At 48.7% G+C, this 20,639-nt stretch overlaps 1 protein-coding gene across 4 annotated transcripts in view; it reads left to right on the top strand.

Moving 5' to 3' along the window:
* Nucleotides 1-11,799: 11,799 nt before the first annotated feature.
* The window catches only part of Mfhas1 (multifunctional ROCO family signaling regulator 1), an 87,609-nt gene continuing 78,769 nt past the window's right edge, over nt 11,800-20,639 (top strand). For 3 of the 4 annotated variants that reach the window (XR_001841536.3, XM_006253224.5, XM_006253227.5), the window contains exon 1: nt 11,800-14,823. Coding sequence is in view for 3 of the 4 variants with exons in the window: in XM_006253224.5 (XP_006253286.1) it covers nt 11,838-14,823 (2,986 nt within the window). In the remaining variant the exon portion in view is untranslated. The remainder of the gene's footprint in view (nt 14,824-20,639) is intronic. The other variant, NM_001107316.1, reaches the window with a different exon arrangement.

The following is a 20,639-nucleotide window of genomic DNA, read 5'->3' as shown; positions in this document are numbered from 1 at the left end:
GTGTGTATGTGTGTATGTGTTTGTGTGTGAGCGTGTGTGTGTGAGTGTGTGTGAGTGTGTGTGAGTGTGTGTGTGTGCATGTGTGTACGTGTGTGTGTTTATGTGTGTGTATGTGTGTATGTGTTTGTGTGTGAGTGTGTGTGTGAGTATGTGTGAGTGTGTGTGTGCATGTGTGTGAGTGTGTGTGCGTGTGTGTGCCTGTGTATGTGTGTGTGTGTTGGGGGAGGAGTGAGATGCGATTTTTCCTGTGTATTTCTGACTATCCTGGAATTCAGAGATCTGTCTGCCTTTGCCTCCTGAGTTCTGGGACTAAAGGTATGCACCACCAACATTTTTAAACCTACCACAAGGGCCCAGCTTTTGAAGACTGCCTTGATTGAGAGCAGAGAAGTGTACTATCAGAGATGTATCTCAAGTTGTGGTCATGCAGTCCCCTGATACATGATGTTACATACACACTTTTTGGATTAATGAAAATAATAGAATAGTGACTAACCATTGTGAGTATCTTATAACACTGTGGCCCTTACCCTTACAAGCCATTATGCCTGTGATCTCTCCATGTCACAGGATGGGGGGAAAGCAAATAGGGAATTGGGCTAGGTAAATTCCTACCAGAGTAGTATCAGGAATACCAAAAAATGGCTGCCTGGATTTCCTTGACTTGCATTTGATATATCTTGCTATGGTTTAGATCTAGAGTGCTCCATGTATAAAAAGGCTCTGTTCTCAGCGTATTGCTTTTGGGAGATAGTAGAGCCTTGAAAGGTAGAGGCTAGTGGGAACTTGACACAGGCCACTGGAGGGGATAGTGGGACCCCTGCACTTTGCTTGGCGTTCTCTTTTGTCTCAGTGTGAGGTTGAATAGCTTATTGCTCCCTGTGCTCCCACCACAGTGGGTTACCACAAAGCCAAAGCCACAGGGCTACTGGTCACAGACTTAAACCTTCAAAAATCTAATCCAAAATAACCTTCAATCCTTGTAAACTAATTACAGAGGGCACGTACTACAATATAAGAACAGTAATGGCTGGGCGTGAGCTGTCTCTACTACTACTAATAGTGAAAATTGCAGTTCTTCGGTGGGAGTTGTCATTTCTGATACTATGCTCTAAAACTGTGGTGGTTTGAATAAAAAAAATATTCCCCAGAGGCTTGTGTGTTGAACACTTGGTCCCCAGTTGATGGCACTGTTTGGGGAGTATGGTGGTTTGAATGTCCCATAGGGAGTGGTACTGTTAGGAGGCGTGGCCTTGTTGGAGGAAGTGTGTCACTGTGGGGGTGGGCTTTAGAGGTCTCTTATGCTCAGGCTCTACCCATTACAGAAGAGAGCTTCCTCCTAGATGCTGGAGGAGGCCAGTCTTTTCCAGGCTGCTTTCAGATGAGATGTAGAACTCTCAGCTCCTCCAGCAACATGTCTGCCTGGATGCTGTCCTGCCTCCCACCCTGATGATAATGGACTGAACCTCTGAAACTGTAAGCCAGTTCCAATTAAATGCTTGCCTTTGAGTTACCTTGGTTCTGATATCTCTTCATAGCAATGGAAACACTAACTAAGGGAGGATATGGAACTTTTTTTCTTTTTTTTTTTTTTCCGGAGCTGAGGACCGAACCCAGGGCCTTGCACTTCCTAGGTAAGCGCTCTACCACTGAGCTAAATCCCCAGCCCCCCCCCCCCCGCCCCATATGGAACTTTTAAGATGTGGAGTCTTGGGGGTTGGAGAGATGGCTCAGTGGTTAAGAGCGCTGACTGCTCTTCCAGAGGTCCTGAGTTCAAATCCCAGCAACCACATGGTGGCTCACAACCATCTGTAATGAGATCTGGTGCGTCTGAAGACAGCAACAGTGCACTTATATATAATAAATAAATAAATCTTTTTAAAAAATGTGGAGTCTTGGGGTTGGGGATTTAGCTCAGTGGTAGAGCGCTTGCCTAGGAAGCGCAAGGCCCTGGGTTCGGTCCCCAGCTCCGGAAAAAGAAAAAGGAACCAAAAAAAAAATGTGGAGTCTTGCTAGAGCTAGTACATCACTGGGGTGGACTTTGAGAGTTTATGGCTTGATCCACTTTCACTGCCTATTCCGAGCCCTGCCTTCCTGTTTGTGGTTGAGATGTGATCTCTCAACTTCTTCTTTTTTTTTTTTTTTTTTTTTTTGGTTCTTTTTTTCGGAGCTGGGGACCGAACCCAGGGCCTTGTGCTTCCTAGGCAAGCGCTCTACCACTGAACTAAATCCCCAACCCCGATCTCTCAGCTTCTTAATCCTGCTACTTGATAGCATGCCTACCTGCCACCAAGGACTCCTATCATCTGTCCTGTTTTGGTTTCTATTGTTGTGCTATTCACCATGACCAAAACAGTGACAATGACAGCTTGGGAAGGAAGGGATTTATTTGAAGTATAGCTTTTGACTATATTCCCCGTGTAGGAAGCCAAGGCAGGAATTCAAGCAGGCAGGAACCTGGAATCAAGAACTAAAGCAGAGGCCAGGGAGGAATGCTCTTTGCTGGCACTCTCCCCAAGGCTTATCCAACTTGCTTTTTCATACATCTCAGGACTAGCTGACAGCATGGCACCACTCACAGTGGTCTGGGCCCTCCCACATCAATCATTAATCATCAAAACACCTCTTATACTTCCTTACAGGCCAATCTGAAGAAGTCATTTTCTTAGGTAAGTTTCCCCGTTTTAAGATGACCCTCCTTGTGTTAAGTTCACCAAAATCTAACCAGCATATCCTGCTGGAACGTTAAGGCAAAATCAATTCCTTATATAAGTTGTGTTGGTTATGGTATTTTATTCCAGGAAGAGAAAAGTAGCTGCTACATATGATATTGTAACCTTAACATTTTTATAATGAGGGCTGTGGGGATGGCTCAGCAGCTAAGAGTGGTTTTTTTTGTTGGCTACTTTTTGGTGGTCAACTTGAATACATTTGGAATTAACTAAAACCTAAGGCGTAGACCTGTAAGGGAATCTTCTTAATTAAACCATTTGAAGTGTGAAGACCTACTTTTAATTTGGATCTTTTGCGGTGGGAAGATCCGCCTCTAAGACCTAGACCACACCCCCTTCTGGAAGCCTATGTAAGGAAATGAAGAGTGAAGCTTTCCGTCTTTCCTGGCTTGCTCTCTTGTCTTGCTTGAGAGCATTCCTTCACTGGCATTAGAGCCTACTTCTTTGGGATTCCAGTATATAATGAAGGCCTGGTGAGACATTCAGCCTTGTAGAATGAAAAGCTACTGGACTCTTGGACTTTCCACTGGTAGACAGTCATTGTCGGATTAGCTGGACCACAGCTTATAAGCCTCTGGGGAAAAACATCTAATCTACATATTTCCTCACTGCAGGTGTCTCACAAACCACCTATAACTCACTGCAGGTGTCTCACAAAGCACCTGTAACTCACTGCAGGTGTCTCACAAACCACCTGTAACTCACTGCAGGTGTCTCACAAACCACCTGTAACTCACTGCAGGTGTCTCACAAACCACCTGTAACTCACTGCAGGTGTCTCACAAACCACCTGTAACTCACTGCAGGTGATCTGATGCGCTCATCTGGCTTCTGTAGGCACTCTCACTCCTGAACATTCACAAATACACACACACACACACACACACACACACACACACACACACACTTAAAATAAGTCTTAAAAATTAAGATAATGACATTCAAAATGGAGGGATTTCTATTCTGTGTGGCCCATTTATGAGTTAGTGTGGTGGTTTGAATACTTCATAGACTCATGTGTTTGAATGCTTGGCCCATAGGGAGTGGCACTATTAGGGGGTGTGGCCTTGCTGAAAGAGGCGTGGCCTTTTTGGAGGAGATGTGTCATTGTGGGAGCAGGCTTTCTGCTCTGTGCACAAACTCCTTCCAGTGACAGTCCCCTTCTGTTGCCTGTAGGTCAAGATGTAGAGCTCTCAGCACCAGTCTGCCTGCCTGCTGCCATGATTCCCACCATCATGACAAGGGGCTAAACCTCTGAAACTATAAGCCAGAGCCCCAATTAAATGTTTTCTTTTATATGAGTAGCTGTGGTCATGGTTTCTGTTCATAACAATAGAAACTCTAACGAGACAGGTACATTAATTTTTTTTTAAGTGAGACATAGTATTTCAGTTTTTAAACTGTATCTATAGAAGTAAAACCTTTTTTTTGAGGTTATATACTTTATTGAAAACTTTAAATACTCTTCAGAGAGAACATCACATCTTCAATCAAGGCTCTTGTGCGGCTAGAAGTAAAACCTTAAAGCACCCATCTGGCTTACTGTTAGAAAATCTCATTCAATTTTAGGCAGGGCGTTAACTCTCTGACAGGGTGTAGGGTCCCTGTGCCACACACACCACCTTGGAGAGAGTAAGCAGAACTGAAGGTGGACAGCGTTCACTCGATGGTGGAGACCGGGAAGGCTGTGAAGAGTTGGGCCTTGCTGTGCCCTGCACACAGGTACAGAGAGGTACCTTTTCCAAAGTCCGCCACAGAGTGCTTCCTGGCACAAAGCAGACTCAGTGTTTCTCTTGCATCCTTTCCCTCCATGGTCCCCAACTCATGCACTTCATTAAGCGCCAAATGAACTATAGTCCTCCTCACATATCCCAACCATTTCACAGGTCTTTCCCGTTGTTCATTTTCCTCTGGGCCAACTTGCCTTTTTTTTTTTCTCACAATGACACTGTCTGCTGAAGAACTGGGACTGGAACTGATGGGAAGTCAGTAAACGTGGTGGGTGGGTAGTGACACACTGTCACAGCCCCAGAGAAAGTTCTGAGATTTCAGGTGACCACGTGATAAATTCTCAGGCCTCCAGGGAAATCAAACGGCCACTCTCAACGTCTTCAGTGTAGCACTATCAGCAGATGCTCACGGTACACTGCCATTCATTCTCTTCCACGGGAGCCTACATGTTCCCCCTTGACCGGGAATCAGAAAGCAAGCCAACGTTCAACCGAATGCTGCCCGTTCCAAGATAAACTTGTTTTCTGTAGACCTGGGGAAAGAACGAACGACAAACATATTGGTGCGAATTGTCTTTGCCCTCTGGAGGGGCTGGCATCTCGAAAGCCTGGTTTAATCTTTGTTTGGAGCCAGGTGACCGGTCTCAGCCTTCTTCCCCAGCATGGATGAGAACTGGCTTGCATTCAAACCAGATGGCACATCCAAGGCAGAGTCATTAAACCTGGGGGTGGGGAGAGGGTGAGATTTAAAAAAGAAATTAACACGAACAAATGATGTCTGATCTTCGCCCTTAATCTCAGCTTGACAAATGAGTCTTTAGAAAATATCCTTATCAAAATATAGATTATGAACTGCCTTCTAATTGAGGTGCAGGCTGCATAGACGCTGACAGTAAATCCTGTCTGTGTAAAACAAATAAAATAACAGCTCGGGGCGAGCCTGTGGTCCTTTCTTGCGGTAATGGGGCCAGATGTCAAGCTCGGATCCATGGTTTGGGGTGCCTGCACAGCGTGACATTCTTTGAATGTATCTATAAGAGCCCAGTACAATGTCTCCGGAAGCCAATGCCAGTTCTCCTCTCCACCTCGTGTTACTACTCTTTGTCCTGAAACACTCAGAGACCCAGGACTGGTTACAGGTACCTTCCACTCATCTTCAAGCCTGGGGACCAGCTGCCTCCATGTTGCCCTCAGCCCTGCTTTCCCTTTGGATCTTACCACTACTGTCACTTGGCTTTCAATTCTGGGGTAACATTAGAGCCTCCCACTCAGTGAACTTGTGAGTATTAGGTAAAAAGCCTCAGCACCCGGCCTTGCAGACATGGGGATTTTTTTATACACGTCAGCTACTGTGACTGGCGGTGACTCCCAGACACTGAGGTCACTGGGACTCGGTATCCATGGTCTGGATAACATAATTCTACCATGTTGCCTTCATTTCTGGCTATAAAATGAGGGCAATAGTGGAAGTTTCTTCTCAATTAGTTGCACGTTGAACACTTCTGCCTTCATTATGGACGTCAGGGTGGGTCCCCGGCCTTCTCCTCTCTTGTAATTTTAGACCTAGCCAACACTTTGCAACACTTCTCCTTCCATTCAGCTAAAGATGGCCTAGATGATCTCACCTCCAAGATTTTGAATAGAGCACTTCCTTTTTAACTTGTCTTTACAGAAATGGAGGTCATTTGAGAAAGAGGTGTAAGTTCTAAAAGGTTCTGGGCTTGTTCCAAACCGGTACAATAGTCCACCTTCCCAGACTTCGAGGGGAGTTCAAGTTCACCTTCTCCTAAGGTGTAGTAACCTGGTCCTGATTGTCATTAGCTCTGTGGGGTCGCTTGATTAGCAAATTTCCTTCTTCGACCAAACAGGTCCTTTCTGTACTCCAGAGTTAGTTAAAACTTCCAGCCACTGTTGTCTCCACTCCTGAACTCGAGAACAGCTGAGTGAATGAGATCGGGACTATTTTGAGATTCTAAAGCAATTGGACCAAGTGAAGGAATGGCTTTTCCGGGACACAGTGTTTTCTGGAACTACCAGAGCATAAAAGAAGAGCAAGATAAAACAGCTCCCTTTAAAAAAGGCCTGGCCAGGGAAGTAGCTGTACCCGTTCCCAGGGCCCCCGCTTTTGACCGCAGAACACCCCTCATTCTGGGGAATCCCTCTGTTTTGTACAAACTGGCACATTAGGCCACTTCAAGCAAAATGCCAAATTGCTACTGACAAAATTGAAGTTCCCAGGCAGAGTGTATTTGGCTGAGTTTTTAGAATTGTGCCTCTTTAATGCAGGTAGAAAAGTGTAAATAGGAAAGGCAGGGACCTAAGCTTGACCTAACAGCTGTCTGTATTGCCTGGTAGTGATGGATACATTAATGGAGGAGGATCTCTGCGATGCCTGGGCTACTCTTATAATCTTAGGCGCATGCCTACACTCTTGCTCAAGACAGGGAATCCTGGTCAGTCTTCCCGGTGTTTCAGTCATTTGCTGGCACTAACTTCGATTGCAGACTTGATCCCTGGGAGGAAATAATTAGTCCTTACCTGGTTCTTTTCGAAAAACCCAAACTGTACCACAACACCAGACACCCTAGAGAACAAAGAAGAAGCCAGCATCCAAAGGAAGTTTCCCATTTCAAGGAGTAGTCACAGGCGAGGAAAAGGTGGCATGCCCTTTGAGAGAATAAGGCGGATGATGTGACGAGGGGTGGAGATTGTGGAGAGGGACAAGTCCACATGGATGGCGATGAGACTTCAACCTGGCTGTGAGTCAGAGATCTGTCAAGATGGAGGAGAGTTAAGGATGCTGAAGATGGAACGCAGGAAAGACGCGTCAGGACAGGAAGGCTCAGCAGGAGTTTGTGGCAGTCTTAGGCATAAGAGCACTCTGTTCCTCCACTCAGCCTGGTATAGACAGATAGATAAATGGAGGATCTTTATCTGGGATGCCTAGGGACTCCTGTCATCTGAGGCGCATGCCTACAGCCTCAGTCTTTCTAGCCCTGAAAAGACTGTGTGCCTCAAACGCTAGGCCAAGGCTCTGTCACGCATGGGAAGCTGTTAGACTCTCAGAGCAGCTGCAAAGGGGCTGCGGTGTCAGAGGAAGAGAGACAAGTCAAATGCAAAGCCTACACTGGGGAGGTTTTAGAGAGTCCGTGGATTGGATCCATGACGTTGGATAAAGATCCAAGGCAAGAGAACGTCTGACGATCAGAGTCTCTGCCTCCCGAACTAAGCTGGTTGTGTTAGGAAAAGGGAGCTAGGAGAAAATTGCCATTTGCAGGACGTGGGAGTAACTATAGAGGCCCATATTCTCCATGCTTAAATATATAAATGTGCTGGTTCATGCTAACAGATGTGACTCCTGTTTGCCCTAACCTAACCTTGGCTTCATCCACTAGTGAGAAGCCTTGTGGGCACACAGCTAGTGGTGCCCCACGTACGACCCTAAGATATATATATATCATATATATCCACTGCCTTTTGGTAGCCCAGCTTTCAAAGGAATCCACTGCCTCATCCTATTTTTGTTAATCAACTTACAAATAGAAAGCCTTGATCTCGGTTCACTCCAGGATCAACTAGCATGCCAGGTTTGTCCAAGCAGGACATCAGAGAGGGGTGCATGTGGGTGGGAGGGTGCTTGTTTCATGCAGCCTGGTATGTTAAAGGGGAAGTGGAAGGTATAATGTTTCACTAGTTTCTTTGAGAGCACAACCCCAATGACCTAACTTCCTCTGGTTAGGTCTCTTGTCATAAAGTGGCTACCCCCCAATAGTGACATGCTAGGGACTAAGCCTTTAGTGTGGGGGCCATTGGGGAAATCCCAGACCCAAACTATAGCACTCTCCATTGGTTAGAGGTTGCCGACACCTGAAATTTAAGGACATACATAGAATGTTCTAGAAGGTGGAGGGGCATGTCCCTTAGATATAACAGAAAAGTAACCACTAGGAATTGGAGCATGGGCTCAGGAGGCCAGGATGGGTGTCCATGGTAGAAGTTATATAGAATGTAGTTCCTTCCTTCTTTCCCTTTTACTTTCCCTTCCATTCCTTCCTTTTCCCATTCCCTTCCTTCTTTCCTTTGCCCTTCCTTTTCTTCCTATTTCCATTCCCTCCTTCCCTCCTTTCCTTCCTTCCCTTCCCCTTCCCTTCCTTTCCTCCCCTTTCCCTTCTTCCTTCCTTTTCCCATTCCCTCTCTCCCTTCCTTTTCCCATTCCCTCTCTCCCTTCCTTTTCCCATTCCCTCTCTCCCTTCCTTTTCCCATTCCCTCTCTCCCTTCTTTCCTCCCTCCCTTCCTTTCCCCCTTCCCTCCCTCTATCCCTTCCTTCCTTTCTTCTTTCCATCCTTCCTTCCTTCTTTTCTTCCATTACTTAAAATATTCTTTCTCCCGATTTAACATTTTAGTTTTTGGTAGCCCAGCTTTCAAAGAACTCCATGCTCTTCTTTGCTTGAAGAGGTTAATTTTGCCATGACCTCATTGGCCTCACACTTCAAACCCTCTTGCTTCAGTATGTCAGGAACTTCAGTGACAGGCCTGCATGACCACACACACACAGCTTCAGGGGGCTCTTGAACAGGCTTCTCCCAAGTTTCCTCAGTATGAACTTTGCTCCCAGAAGTCAGCTTGCCTAACATGCTGGAGACCCTGGGTTCAAACTCTGTGGGAAAAAAAAAATCACTCTAGCCATAAGGATCTTGCAGGACTTTGCAAGTAGAGGACAGTTCCTTGTAGGCAAACTCATTCACCTCCTTTATACCAGGGCAGATAAGGGGCAGGCCTAATAGCTGACAGGCTCTAGAGTTGATAAGGGGCACGCCTAATAGCTGACAGGCCCTAGACCCCACTCAGCTCTCTTAAGCAGATAAACAAAATGATTGATTATCTAATGACGAATGGAGAAGAGTTTTTCCTGAAGACATTTACAGTGGAAGGATAGTGATTTTCCAATGGCGTCGGAGGGTAACAGTTTATCAAGGGCTATTTAGATGCAGCAACACCACTTCAGGACTGACATGGAGCTATTCAAGAGGCAGAGGGCACAACCTTTGCCTGTGTTTCCTCCCCCAGTTTTAGATTATTCTATTTATTAAAAGCAGAAGTGTGGAAGAATCAGAGCTCACATCCAAGAACATTTGGGATGGGAAATGTGTTCAAAGGCACAATCCCACCTGTGGAGTTGGCGCAGTCCCTCCACTGCTTACCGGCCGGTTATACATTGTTCAGTATCTTTGGGCCCCTTCCTACCTCTGTGGAAAAAAACCTTAGTTTCCATGACTTGGAATACAATACACACACACACACACACACACACACACACACACACACACACACCACACCTCTCAGAGAACACTGCGATCCCTGAGTGTTTAATTTCTCGGGAATTCCATAGAGAAAGGTGAGAGTTAAATTGCAGGTTTTATCTGAGGTGTCCAAGACTAACCCTGGGCACATTTTTACCACGGGATGCATGCCCAGGGCTTGGTATCCATCACTGTTTGGATTTTCTGTCGGTTTGTCTCTTTGTAGAGACAAATATACTGAACATGGATACATAAAAGAAATTCTCAAAATAAATAAATATAAATAAATAAATAAATGATTTAGAAAAGGCAACCAAATAGTTTACAGTCTCGGGGATTTGAATTAAATTGGTTAGCTGTTTATCACACTCCAGCTTTGCTCCATGTATGTAGACATTTGAGGACCATATTCACCCTTCAACTCCCTCTACCCCACCCCCTGCCCCCATTTCCCTCCTAACTCTGTTTTCCTCCTCTCCTCTCTCCTTTGCTCGCTCGCCTGCAGATTGAGTCTAATTTGTGTTGCCCTTATTTGCACGTGTGGGGCCAACTGCTGGGGCTTTGGCAACCTGTCAGTGGCCACGCCCTCAGTGAAAGTGGCTGTCCTTTTTAACCAGCCGTCGCCTGGCCTGTCAGTGTTCCTCAGATAAGGTGATTAGGCAACTGGGAAGCGGTGGTGAAGTCATCTTTCTATGGTCTCCACAGGTTACGAGGCTTTGATAAATTTGGAGATTACTTTAGTATAGATATGATCTCAAACCAACTTCCCCTCCATGGAAACAAACCCGAGGTGAACCCTGCACAGCGAAAATTTGTCTGATGCTACCGTTATTTTCTTGGATCCACAGAGTCCCAGGAATATCGGATTCAAGACGTAGCATGTTTCATGCAGCCGTGTACGCTAAATGGGATAGCCAGAATAAGACATCTGCATTGCCTCCAACCCCCCAACCACCCACAGCAGGCCAGAGAGGTGCTGCCTCAAACCAGGGGAGCTGAAAACTAGGCTTCGGCTGACCTAGTACAAATAGTCCCCAATAACTACTTATCAAATGGATTAAAAGGTTGTCTACTTTCCCCCATCTGCCTTTTATTTAACCACCCTCTTCTAAGCTCCGGGTCCCTAAATTCTGCCGGCTCCACAGTGGTGTGGATAAAGGGTGCTTTGAGAGGATGAGCAAGGAAGCCAGCTAAATCCTATTCTTAGGGATGAATAAGAAATCCTTAGAGACCAGGGCTAACAAAGAGCCTGATGCAGGGAACCCAACCCGGAGACCCCGGAGTCCTACACCAGCCTTGAGGATCGCACCTGGTGCGCCTGGCGCAGGGCGAGGTCCACGTCCCCAGCCCCACCGCCGCTGCAGCCCCCAAACCCCAAGCCTGCGCTCGCTTGCAACTCCCGCCCCTGGGGCGGTGCCGGGAACAAGCGGCACCTCCGCCGGTCACGTGGGGGCCGCTCCACCGGGCGGCGCTGTAGCTTCCCGATCGCGCTCTCCCAGCGCCGGGGACGCGGCGCTCGCGCTCCCGCCCGAGCCGCGGGGAAACGGAGACAAGGAGACGCCGCCACCTCCGGCGCCCCGGCCCTGCTCCCGCAGCATGCCCGCCGCGGAGCCGAGCGCCGCCCTCCTCCTGCAGCTAGCGGAGGCGACGCCGCCGGCCTCCGGGCCGCCGCTGCGAGGGTAGCGGGGCCGGAGTCGGCTACTGAGGCAAGGCAAGGCGGGCGGAGCTGGAGGAGGAGCAGGCATCCTCCGCGGCGCGGCGGGCGGCGGCCCTGCTGCCCGGCGCGCCCATGGCCCGGGAGCACGGAGAATGCGAGCCGCGTTGCGCGGCCGCAGCCGAGCTCCGAGCCGCTTGCCCGGAGTCCCCCAAAGCTGCCTGCGTCGCTGCCGCTCCCCAGCTGCGGGCTCCCGGCCACTGGCTGTGCTAGGACCCACAGTCGCCGGCCGCGCAGGGGTGGTGGCCCGGGAGCAGCGGGAGCTAGAGGGCCCGGGAGCTGGGCGCCGGCCGGAGTCCAGCGCGGCATGCAGCTGCGGGCTCCGGTACCGGCGTGAGGGTTGTCGGCGCGGGCTCCGGCCATGGCTGGCAAGGACAGTGGCAACCTGAAGACGGTGAGGCTGTGGCGGGACGCCGCCCTGCGCGCCAGGAAGCTGCGGAGCAACCTGCGCCAGCTCACGCTCAGCTGCCCGGGGGCGGGAGGCGACTCACTCGAGTCCCCCGACGCCCCCCAGCTGGTGCTGCCGGCCAACATCGGGGACATTGAGGTGCTGAACCTGGGGAACAACGGCCTCGAGGATGTGCCTGAAGGTCTGGGGTCAGCTCTGGGCAGCCTTCGCGTCTTGGTCTTGCGCAGGAACCGCTTTGCCCGGCTGCCCCCTGCGGTGGCGGAGCTAGGCCACCACCTTACCGAACTGGACGTAAGCCACAACCGGCTAACCATCCTGGGAGCCGAGGTGGTGAGCGCCCTAAGGGAGCTGCGCAAACTCAACCTGAGCCACAACCAGCTGCCAGCCCTGCCTGCCCAGCTCGGTGCCCTCGCCCACCTGGAGGAGCTAGATGTCAGCTTCAACCGGCTAGCGCATCTGCCAGATTCCTTCTCCTGCCTCAACCACCTACGTACCCTTGACGTGGACCACAACCAACTCACCGCCTTTCCCCAGCAGCTGCTGCAGCTGGCTGCCCTGGAGGAGCTGGACGTATCCAGCAACCGGCTGCGAGGCCTACCTGAGGATATCAGTGCCCTGCGTGCCCTCAAGATTCTCTGGCTTAGCGGGGCCGAGCTTGGCACTCTGCCCAGCGGCTTCTGTGAGCTGGCCAGTTTGGAGAGCCTCATGTTAGACAACAACGGGCTACAGGCTCTGCCCGACGAGTTCAGCCGTCTGCAAAGGCTCAAAATGCTCAACCTTTCTTCCAACCTCTTCGAGGAGTTCCCCGCTGCGCTGCTGCCCCTGGCTGGGCTGGAGGAGCTCTACCTTAGTCGCAATCAGCTCACCTCAGTGCCCTCTCTTATCGCCGGGCTGGGCCGCCTTCTCACCTTGTGGCTGGATAATAACCGCATCCGCTACCTGCCAGACTCCATTGTGGAGCTGACTGGCCTGGAGGAGCTGGTGCTTCAAGGCAACCAGATCGCTGTTCTGCCTGACAACTTTGGCCAGCTCTCCCGGGTAGGTTTGTGGAAAATCAAGGACAACCCGCTGATTCAGCCCCCTTACGAAGTCTGCATGAAGGGGATCCCTTATATCGCAGCCTACCAGAAGGAACTGGCTCATTCTCAACCAGCGGTTCAGCCCCGTCTCAAGCTGCTCCTGATGGGCCACAAGGCTGCCGGAAAGACCCTGCTTCGACACTGCCTCACTGAGGACAAAGTGGAAGGAGGGCAAGGAGGAGGGGACAAGGAGAAGAGCTACCTACCTTTCCCTCCCCTTGGGAGTAAGGGCATCGAGGTGACCAGCTGGACTGCGGACGCTTCCCGGGGCTTGCGGTTCATTGTGTATGACTTAGCTGGTGATGAAAGCTACGAGGTGATCCAGCCCTTCTTCCTCTCCCCAGGAGCCCTATATGTGCTCGTGGTCAACTTGGCCACCTATGAACCTCGTTGCTTTCCTACTACTGTGGGCTCCTTCCTGCATCGGGTGGGGGCCCGTGTGCCTCATGCTGTGGTGTGTATTGTGGGCACACATGCTGACCTGTGTGGGGAGCGGGAGCTTGAGGAGAAGTGTCTGGATATTCACCGACAGATTGCCCTGCAGGAGAAGCATGATGCAGAGGGCCTAAGCCATCTAGCCAAGGTGGTTGATGAGGCCCTGGCTCGGGACTTCGAGCTACGCTCTGCCAGTCCCCATGCAGCTTACTACGGTGTTTCAGACAAGAACCTTCGGAGACGCAAGGCCCATTTTCAGTACCTGCTTAACCACCGGCTGCAGATCCTCTCGCCCGTGTTGCCTGTGAGCTGCAGGGACCCCCTCCAACTGCAACGCCTTCGAGACAAGCTGCTCTCTGTAGCCGAGCACCGGGAAATCTTTCCCAACTTACACAGAGTCCTGCCTCGGTCCTGGCAGGTACTGGAGGAGCTGCACTTCCAGCCACCCCAGGCACAACGTCTGTGGCTAAGCTGGTGGGACTCTGCCCGCTTGGGCCTGCAGGCAGGTCTGACTGAGGACCGGCTCCAGAGTGCCCTTTCTTACCTGCATGAGAGCGGCAAACTGCTCTATTTTGAGGATAGCCCGGCCCTCAAGGAGCACGTCTTCCACAACCTCACCCGCCTCATTGACATCCTCAATGTTTTTTTCCAGAGAGATGCTTCTTTGCTGCTTCATAAACTGCTCCTAGGGACCAACGGAGAGGGCGAGGGGGAGGGGGAAAGTTTCCCCACCATAGCAGTGCCCACTCCGGGCCAGGACCCACTCCGGGCCACCCAGCTCCATCATTACGTGGAAGGCTTTTTGTTGCACGGGCTTCTGCCAGCTCATATCATTCGGTTGCTGCTCAAGCCTCACGTCCAGGCCCAGCAGGACTTGCAGCTCCTGCTGGAGCTGCTGGAGAAGATGGGACTCTGTTACTGCCTCAATAAACCCAAAGGCAAGCCTTTGAACGGCTCCGCAGCTTGGTACAAGTTCCCATGCTACGTGCAGAATGAGGTGCCCCACGCGGAGGCCTGGATTAATGGCACCAACCTAGCCGGGCAGTCTTTTGTGGCTGAACAGTTGCAGATCGAATACAGTTTTCCCTTTACCTTCCCACCTGGATTGTTTGCACGTTACAGTGTTCAGATCAACAGCCACGTGGTGCACAGGTCGGATGGGAAATTTCAGATCTTTGCGTATCGAGGGAAAGTGCCCGTGGTGGTGAGCTACAGACCTGCCAAGGGGGTCCTGCAGCCAGACACCCTATCCATCGCCAGCCATGCGTCGCTACCCAATATATGGACCGCATGGCAAGCCATCACCCCTTTGGTAGAGGAACTGAATGTCCTACTTCAGGAATGGCCTGGACTACACTACACTGTGCACATCCTCTGTTCTAAGTGCCTTAAGAGAGGGTCGCCAAATCCACACGCTTTCCCAGGTAGGCGGAGATTCGGTGTCGGGGATTCTTTGATGCTTGGTCTTAGGTTGTGCTTTGGAGACTCTTGTTTCCCGTGTGGCAAGGATGTTTCTGTAGTTTCATAGGCTTTCCAGGAAAGCCTTTCAAGGTAAATCAAGGGCGATCGGCCAGGTGAAATCCACCAGCGTCACTCTCTTCTAATAGACTCAAACTGCCAGATTTAAACATTTCCAACTCGCCTTTTATTCTTCGAAAGCCAGCCACATTTTCTGCAGGCAGTCTCTGGTGATTGCACAAAGGCTTGGATGAGTGGGACATTAGACCTGTCTGAGCCTCCATGCTCAACAGGCCTTAGACACACAGGGCGATCAGAGGGAGGAGCCTGAGTCTGTGTTGGTGGTCATAGCCTTTTGTTTAGAGTCCTTGTCAGAGTTAGGGCTGGCTTTTCCTGAGAAATCTGAAGAATGTTCTGTAATCGGGGTGAGTGATGGTTGAGTAGTCTGTAATGCATGCCTGCCTCTTGAGAGTGCAGATTTGACCAGTTCCAGAGAGAGAGGGTGAGAGAGAGAGAGAGAGAGAGAGAGAGAGAGAGAGAGAGAGAGACAGAGAGAGACAGAGACACTGACTCGCTTCTCTGAAGGGAGTTTCCTCTGACATTTCCTGGCAATTTTGAGCTCTGTAGACATTGTAAGATAGCTTCTCAGTAAGTGGGGCTTTCCGATGGTGGTTTTTAAGTGAAGGAATGGAAAGCAAGAAAAGAAAACCCAAGAGCCTCCTAGGGTATCTTCCCAATAGGTTTCTCCCATCCCCTTTTGTAAACAGTTATGGGTGAATGAGAGAATTCGAGGACTAAGTCGTTTGAGCTTTAAAACAAGCAAGCAAACAAAAAAAACCCCAACACCCTCATTTAAAAAAGCACTTTTAAAGGTTCAGCAACCATGAACAGAAAGTCTGGTTCCTCCCACCCCCATCCTCCCCATTAGCATAGCCTCCTCATCTTCATAATCGAGCTCTGTGCAGGACCAGGCAGCTTGCTCCATCCTCTACCCTCAGGAGCGAACCCTCACCTGGCATTCCTAGCTTACATTAGTGATCCCTCTGGGTGTTTATTTTTGTGGGTTTGGACAATTGCATAATGAATGACACGTGTCCATCATTGTAATGTTTTCTAGGGTAGTTTCACCACCCTAAAAAAAAAAAAAAGTCCTTTGTGCGTCTTTATCTGTCTCTTCCTACCAGTTTTGGGAACTCCTGGTCTTTCTACTGTTCTGTTTGGGAGTCCCCACCCCCATCCTCCCACCCCTGGTTAAGCCTTTAGCTAGGAACTGTTTCCTCCTTTTGAGGTTCTTTAACAGCTGACTTGTGCAGCCCCCTTGGTCGATAGTATCACAAGCATCCTTAGCACAAATCCTGGACCGCTGAGCCCTTCTCGCCTTGGTCCCCCATCACCCAGGGTAGGTTGAGGGGTGATGAATGGGAAGAATGAATGGCGCTCTGATCTTTGTCTTGGCCCGAGTGACAACTAGAATGCAGCTTGGAACAGTACCGGAAGGAACAGGATACCAACATTTCTGAAGGCAATGCCTTCCCGTTGCCCTAGATCTAGGCTTAATTCTTCAGCTTGAAAAAAGCTACCATATTGGATTACCAGCCAGTGGAGCCAACCATTCTGTGTGATTATCTGGCCCTGACTTGGTGACTGCCTTGATGTGTTTGCCATTGGGTTTTATTCACGGAAGGCAAACACCTTCCTTACTGTGTTACTAAGTTGTACAAAGGGATGGGGGAGCCCTGTATTCCCAGGGTACTCAACTGAAAGAGTTCTCTGAAACCAGTTCTTGCTTAGTGCAGGGCTAGAGTGTGAATTCAGTTGATGCCATGCACATCAAAGGGAAGCATATAGGTTATTGAATGAGAACCAGTCGGGGCCTGAGGATTTCTGCTAATAATACAGTGAGGCTGGTATGATTTCTACCCTCACCTCTGCTCTTAAGTTTTCGCCTTCTCTTGTGTATGGAGCTGACAGGGAGATGACCAGACAATAAGCCAGGGCCAGCTTGTTTCTCCATTTACCTTTTTCCATGGCCACCCTGGGTTGGCAATCCAGGTTATAAGGAAGACATTACTTTTCAGAGTTGAGAAGGGAAAGAGAATTGTAAGAACACACATCTACATTGAGAAATATGCCAGCATATTTGTGCTGAGGGCTGGCGAGATGGCTCCGAAGTCAGTTAAGAGCACTGACTTCTTACTGAGATCCTTAGCCAGCAGCCATGGACTTAAAATTTCTTGTGGATGAGATCCAATCACACTGTCAATGAGATTACAGATTTTCTAACATGCATGGAATGTCTCTTATCTTATCTATGACCAAAGTGTTATTTTTTTAAAATTTGTTTTGGCTTACATTTTTATCCATAAAGTAGCAGAGAGATCAGAAATATTGGGAAGGCCGACAGTATTGTGTTTTGCTTTACATTATCACAACAACAACAAAAAGAACAAGATCTTTTTTCTCTCATTTTTTTTCTGTGATTCCCATTCTTCATTAGTAACTGTCATAATTCTGAGAGATCTGCTAAGAACCACAAATAATAAAATCTAGAATGTCATGTGGGAGAAATGATAACATTTGATGTTCAGTTCTGAGAGGACACAGCCTTAGGTGATTAGAACATGTTTCAGTCTGGCAGAAGCTTTAGTCTATGTGTAGCTTTCTGTCTTTCTTTGGAGTCATTCGATTTTTAGGCAGGAAATTGGAGACTTCTTTTTACACTTAAGAGTGTCAGGTTCTCTTGTAAACTCACAGTTTTACATGCAATGGTTTAAAAACTGATTTCTAAGTTTTTGTTTTGTTTTTTGTTTTTGTCTCCCTTGGGACATTAAGAACCATTTCCCATGTTGCCTGGTACCATTCAGCAGAAACATTCCATCCCATTAATACCTTTTAAAAAGTTCTTATATGGAAAACCCATTCTGACCTTGCCCAACTCATTTTCTGGCAAGAGCTACTTAGCTGACTGAATGAGGTTGAGCTTGGGTTCTCTTGCTTTAATTTCGGAGATCCTTAGCCAGCAACCGTGGATTTAAAATTTCTTGTGGATGAGATCCAATCACACTGTCAATGAGATTACAGATTTTATTTAAGATTTATTTATTATAGATTTTATGTAAGACAACTGGGCTGATATAGAAGAGTGTGTTAAATAAAGATTCATTTACTTACCTGCATGGATGTTTAGTCTGTCTGCATGTCTGTCTATACAGAAGAGGATGTGGGATGCCCTGGGAGTGGAGTTACAGACAGTTGTTAGCGGCCATGTGGGTGCTGGGAATTGAACCCTGGTACTCCAGAAGAGGAGTCAGTGCTCTTCACTGACTTCTGAGCCATCTCACCAGCCCTCCAGAGTTCTTCCAGAAACTGAAGACAGGTCTGTAACATTTCTGTAGCTTAGCAGGTAAAGGCACTTGTCTTGAGATTCTAGAGACCTGAGCTCCACCCCCAGAACCCATGTAAAGGTAGAAGGTCAAACGGCCCTCCACACCTGTGCTGAATTGTGTGTGCACACACAAACACAATCATTTTCCAGACTATCACTGAATATCTAATGTATTCTCTAGGTGTAGACTCCTGCCTATACCCACCATCCCCCTCCATTCCCAGAGTGCACTGTTCTTCCTATGGGATGTCTATTCATGTTTTTCTTCTCTTCTGCCTGTATCATTTAAGCCAGAATGGTCAGCCTCTTGAGGTTGGCTAGCTTGACGGACTAAGTGGCTACCACATTGGACTGCAGCAAGATTACAGTATATTGATAACACTTCTGCATCGAATGACGGCTTCGTGGTTTTGAGTTGGAAGAATGTGTCTTGGTCTAAGTGACTTTGAATATAAGTTTTCACTCATATTCAAATATTTACCCTCTAAATTATGAATGGTAATTGTTAACAAGCAGAAAGCAATCCAGTCAACTGAATTATCTGGTTTTCTTTAAGTTTGCCCATGTCCGTTCACACAGAGCCTTTCCGTGTCTTGACAGCACCCTTTGCTCCTTCATTTTTTTTTTTGCACCTAGTATGTACCTGTCTGACTATGTGTACCTGCCTTACTTTGCATGCCTGTCTGACCATGTGCGACTGTCTAACTGTATGCACTGTTCTGAATGTGTGTGCTTGTCCCACAATGTGTGCCCATATGACAATGTGTCTGCCTGATAGTGTGTGCCCATCTGACTGTGTGTTTCACTGGCTATGTGTACCTATCTGACATTGTATACCTGTCTGTTGTACGTACCCAACTGTGTGCACCAGTCTGACCGTCTGTATGTCCTGTTCCGAGTGTGTCTGACGGTGCATGTCTGTCTGGTGCTTGGCAAATTTCTTTGGTTTCAGGAGGGACTCCATATGCCCCAATACTGTCTTGATTAGACTGTTCACTTACTTCCTCTAAGCAGAGACCTGCTTGAGGCTTTGTGGTCCCTGGGAGTCTCTCAGGGCTCCCCGAGTGACTGGTACTTTGTAAGAAGAATCTCTTTGTTGTACTGTCAAGTTCCCAGGTAGTACTGGATGGCGACCCCCGGGGACCCTGCTTGACATGCTTCCTCCACTCAGATGTCCTAGCTCTCCTGTTGGGGTGGGACCACAGCACTTGCTCTTGAATGGGCCCTTCATCTTGACTACTGAAGCGAAGCGAAGTTCTTGCCTTATTATATCTAAATTTTACAATTACTGGAATCCGAGTGTGACCTAGTTGCTCGGATTGAATCAGCCATTGTTTTCAAACCTCACAAAACTTATCCAATATCTTTTTTAGCTTCACTGTATTAATAGTGATGCCCCTGGGTCTTTATTTTTATAAACAGGCCTCATTGAACTCTGTAAGACTTTGTTCTGCATACAAAGAAAAAGCCTTGATGATGTAGTAGGAAAGCGAAATGCTGTGCCGAATACAGTTCAAAGACTGGGGAGGTCTACGTAATAATGCTCTCATTACTTTAAGACACAGGAGTCTCTGCTTTCAGTTCTAGGGTGTGCTCTCAAGGCAGTCCCTGCTCTGGTACTTGAGAACGTCCCAGAGAAAGACCTTTGCTTGTCATGTCACCTGCAGTCTATGCACTGCTCTGCCTCCTGCTCCCCTGGCTCCCTGGTGAACCTGACTCTTCCTCATTCACTCCATCTCTTATCTAATGCATGGATGGGTGCCTTCAGGGATGCTTGGGGAGGGCTAGGCAAGGATCTAGAATAATAGTGCCTTCCCCATGGCTGGGGGGAAGGGCCAGTTCTTACACTTTACACAGGAAGGGGTGTGTGGGAAGGGCCAGTTCTGGGGTGGATATTTCTGATGGTTTCCCCCAATTTGGTCCTTAATTCTCGTCTCTCACTGGGAACAGCTTGATGAAAGACTCGGCAGCCATCATTAGCAGACTTCTGTTTGAGTTGTTGAAAACCGGGGCCAAGTGCTGGCCAAGTCCTTACCCTCTCTTGTCACGGGCAGCTCCCCTGCCAGTCTCTGTGGAAGTACACGGGAAGGGAAGGTCTGTTTGGGGCAGGCTTAGTCTTTCTGACATGAAACCAATTGCTGGGAATTGGGGGCATCACTTTGTCATTCTCTGGGGTTGGTGGCCTTTCCCTCAGAGGAAGTGAAAGCACCCTGGTACATATTCTCTAGTGTGGCTCTGGCCTTCATGAAAACTGGCCTTCTCCTCAGAAGGACTGACAGGCAGGCGTCTCAGACACCCACAGAATGCATGTAACCAACTCCTGAAACTTAGAGACTCCCCCCACCACACCCGTTCTCTGAGGAATGGTACTGTGTCCCCAGGGACTTGTTCCTTTTT

Source organism: Rattus norvegicus, chromosome 16, assembly GCF_036323735.1.
Source record: "Rattus norvegicus strain BN/NHsdMcwi chromosome 16, GRCr8, whole genome shotgun sequence".
In the NCBI taxonomy this organism is placed as follows: Eukaryota; Metazoa; Chordata; class Mammalia; order Rodentia; family Muridae; genus Rattus; species Rattus norvegicus.
Note: the sequence above shows the minus strand (reverse complement) of the source record. Positions and strands in the feature narration are given on the sequence as shown.